The sequence below is a fragment of the Antrostomus carolinensis genome, unplaced genomic scaffold (assembly GCF_000700745.2).
Source record: "Antrostomus carolinensis isolate BGI_N321 unplaced genomic scaffold, ASM70074v2 scaffold18297, whole genome shotgun sequence".
Lineage (NCBI taxonomy): Eukaryota > Metazoa > Chordata > Aves > Caprimulgiformes > Caprimulgidae > Antrostomus > Antrostomus carolinensis.
Genome location: NW_010329882.1, coordinates 199 through 2925, shown reverse-complemented (window position 1 = coordinate 2925; position 2727 = coordinate 199). Strand labels below are relative to the sequence as shown.

At 43.9% G+C, this 2727-nt stretch overlaps 1 protein-coding gene across 1 annotated transcript in view; it reads left to right on the top strand.

Annotated features, from left to right (window-relative positions):
• LOC104528679 (spermine oxidase-like) overlaps positions 1-2302 on the top strand; it is a gene marked incomplete at its 3' end in the record, with an annotated part of 6186 nt that extends 3884 nt beyond the window's left edge. The window contains exon 2 of the mRNA XM_010172752.1: positions 2076-2302. Within this exon, the coding sequence (XP_010171054.1) occupies positions 2076-2302 (227 nt within the window). The remainder of the gene's footprint in view (positions 1-2075) is intronic.
• Positions 2303-2727: the final 425 nt, after the last annotated feature.

Here is a 2727-nt window from a genome sequence, read left to right as displayed (position 1 = left end):
GATCTGGCATGTGATGACTCGCAGGGGGATTGCATTCACAAGGTGACTGCCACATGCAATATTTATGAGCTTTGGACCTTTGGCTGCCAAGGTCCAGCAGAGTCATTTCCGCTGTGCTCCGAGCCGGTGGGATTCTGGGGCGTCTTAAATATTCACATTTGTGACTCGATGCGGCACACTCCGAAGCACAGGCTTTTTGTTTTAGGTGTTTGTAGAAATCTTTGTGCTCTCCAGTCCTGCAGTGCGTGTTTTGAAGGGTTGATCAGTGTGCTCCTTAATGATGAGCTGGGTCTCTTTAGCTTGGAGAAGAGGAGACTGAGGGGAGACCTCATTAATGTTTATAAATATGTTAAGGGCGAATGTCATGAGGATGGAGCCAGGCTCTTCTCAGTGATGCCCAATGGTAGGACAAGGGGCAATGGGTGTGAGCTGGAACACAGGAGGTTCTGCTTAAATTTCAGAAGGAACTTCTTTCCAGTGAGGGTGACAGAGCCCTGGGACAGGCTGCCCAGGGAGGTTGTGGAGTCTCCTTCTCTGGAGACATTCAAGACCCGCCTGGACACCTTCCTGTGTAATTTCGTTTAGGTTCCTGTTCTGGGAGGGGGATTGGACTGGATGATCTTTTGAGGTCCCTTCCAATCCCTGACATTCTGTGATTCTGTGTGATTCTGTGATTCTGTGTTTTATCTGCTTGAAAAACAAGATGTGAGGAGCTTCCCTTGGAGACAACGTCTCAGCTGGAGAGCGGCGTTTCTTGGCACTTTCACCTGTTAAACGTGACTGCTTTCTAGCAGTGCTGCAGTGTCTTTCTGTCTGAGCATATATTTACATGTTAAACAGCATATGATGACTGGGAACTGCATGATCCTTTCTTCATCAAGCAGAATCTTATTAACTCACCCACTTCATCGGGCATTCACACACCTCTGCAGAGCGAGCTGCACAGCGTGGTGTTGGCTGGGAAGCTGGGAGAACACAGCTTTGTGAAGACTTTAAAACAGCTTTGGACTTCTGAGAATCTGTAAAAATGTGGGTGGAGGACGTGACCCAAGCTTATTTTTAGCACCTCCTTTCAGCTGCTGAACATGTCCCTGTGCTATCAGCCCAGTTGTGGGACAACTTAGGGGTGGTCAGAACCCTGGTGCAAACCCCCTTAGTTAAAAGGAAAAGCGAGAGTGGGGCTGAGCAAACTCTTGCTGTTTTGCAGGCAGAAAGTACAGGTGATGAAGACTCAACGTGTTTGTTGTTTAACTTGGCAGTGCATCTTTTTAAAGAACCTGATTTAAATTTCCAAAGGCATAAATACTAAAATATAACCTATTTACTCACTTGAGGAGTGGAAATGCATTTTTGCATTGCAGTTGATCTGAGTTGTATTTGTAAGTAACGTGCAGTTTTAAGCACAGGACAAGGTTCAGTATGCAGGCCAACATTGCAATCCAAATTTTCCTACATCTCCCTGCTGTAGATGCTTTTCTTCCTGTGTCTGGGTATCCATCCCCTCCTGTTGAATACAGTGGATATTTGAAGTCTTTAGGTCCTCTATTCTTTCCCCACAATTATAATATTTATGTAAGTATACTCACACATCCTTTTTGCAATAGTGCAGTGTGGCTTCTTACAGCTCCTTTCCTTCCCACCCCCTTTGCTACTACATGGCTTATGCTGCAATACCTCTTCTGTCTGACCCTGTTCCTTAGTGCAGGTTTAGAGAAGATGATTTAGCAAGGCCAGGTAGCAAGGACAGAGCAAGTAGCAACAACCATGATAAGAACTGGGAACCTAGAAGATGGTGAATTTATTCTTAAGTATCAAAAGAGTGTCTCTGTGATGTATCTTTATTGGAAACATCCCATCCTTCTAGCACTGTCTAAGCTTGTGTTCCAAAGAACTGGTTTGAAGAACACTGGCATTGCCCTTGTGTAACAGAGAAAGCTCGTTTGTGGTGATCAAACCTGTGTAGTCCTTGGGAATTATTCTGCTTTTGCACATGTATTTTTTATTGAGGTTGAGTGTAACAAGCTTTCAGGAAAATGAGCCTCAATAACTAGTTTGCTTGCTTTCCTCTCCTGCAGGGCACGCCACTTTTGAACTGGGAGCTACGTGGATTCATGGTTCACATGGAAACCCAGTCTATCATCTAGCAGAAGACAATGGTTTACTTGAAGAGACTACTGATGATGAGAGAAGTGTTGGACGGATCAGTCTTTACTCCAAGAATGGGGTGGCTTACCATCTTACCAACAATGGGCAAAGGATCCCGAAAGATGTGGTTGAAGAATTCAGTGATTTATACAACGAGGTTGGTATTCAGCTGCTTTGTCAGGTTGTAGATTTGCCTGAAACAGTGACAGTTACAATGTTTTGGGTACTGGACAAAGGTAGAACACCAGTAATGTCTTTAATTTCTTTGCAAAAAATCAACACTTTGTTTGCACTCATCTGTTTAACTATAGCCCATTTGTCCCTGATGTGGAATTAACTCACTTGTTAGGAAGAACAATCTTTCCACATTTGTCATCAATTTACTCACTTCCAGCAACTCTTGCTGGGGAGATCCAGTCACTTGCTCTAGAAAGTTGCTACTTAATTAAAGGAGTAGAGGAGGGTTCACATTACTAAACAAAGTAGAATCAAAAACCTTAGCAACAACCCACTAACTATTGTAGCCCTGTGATATTCTACTGCTGTTATAAATACCGTGGTGTGCTGTGTAGTTGTAGCAAA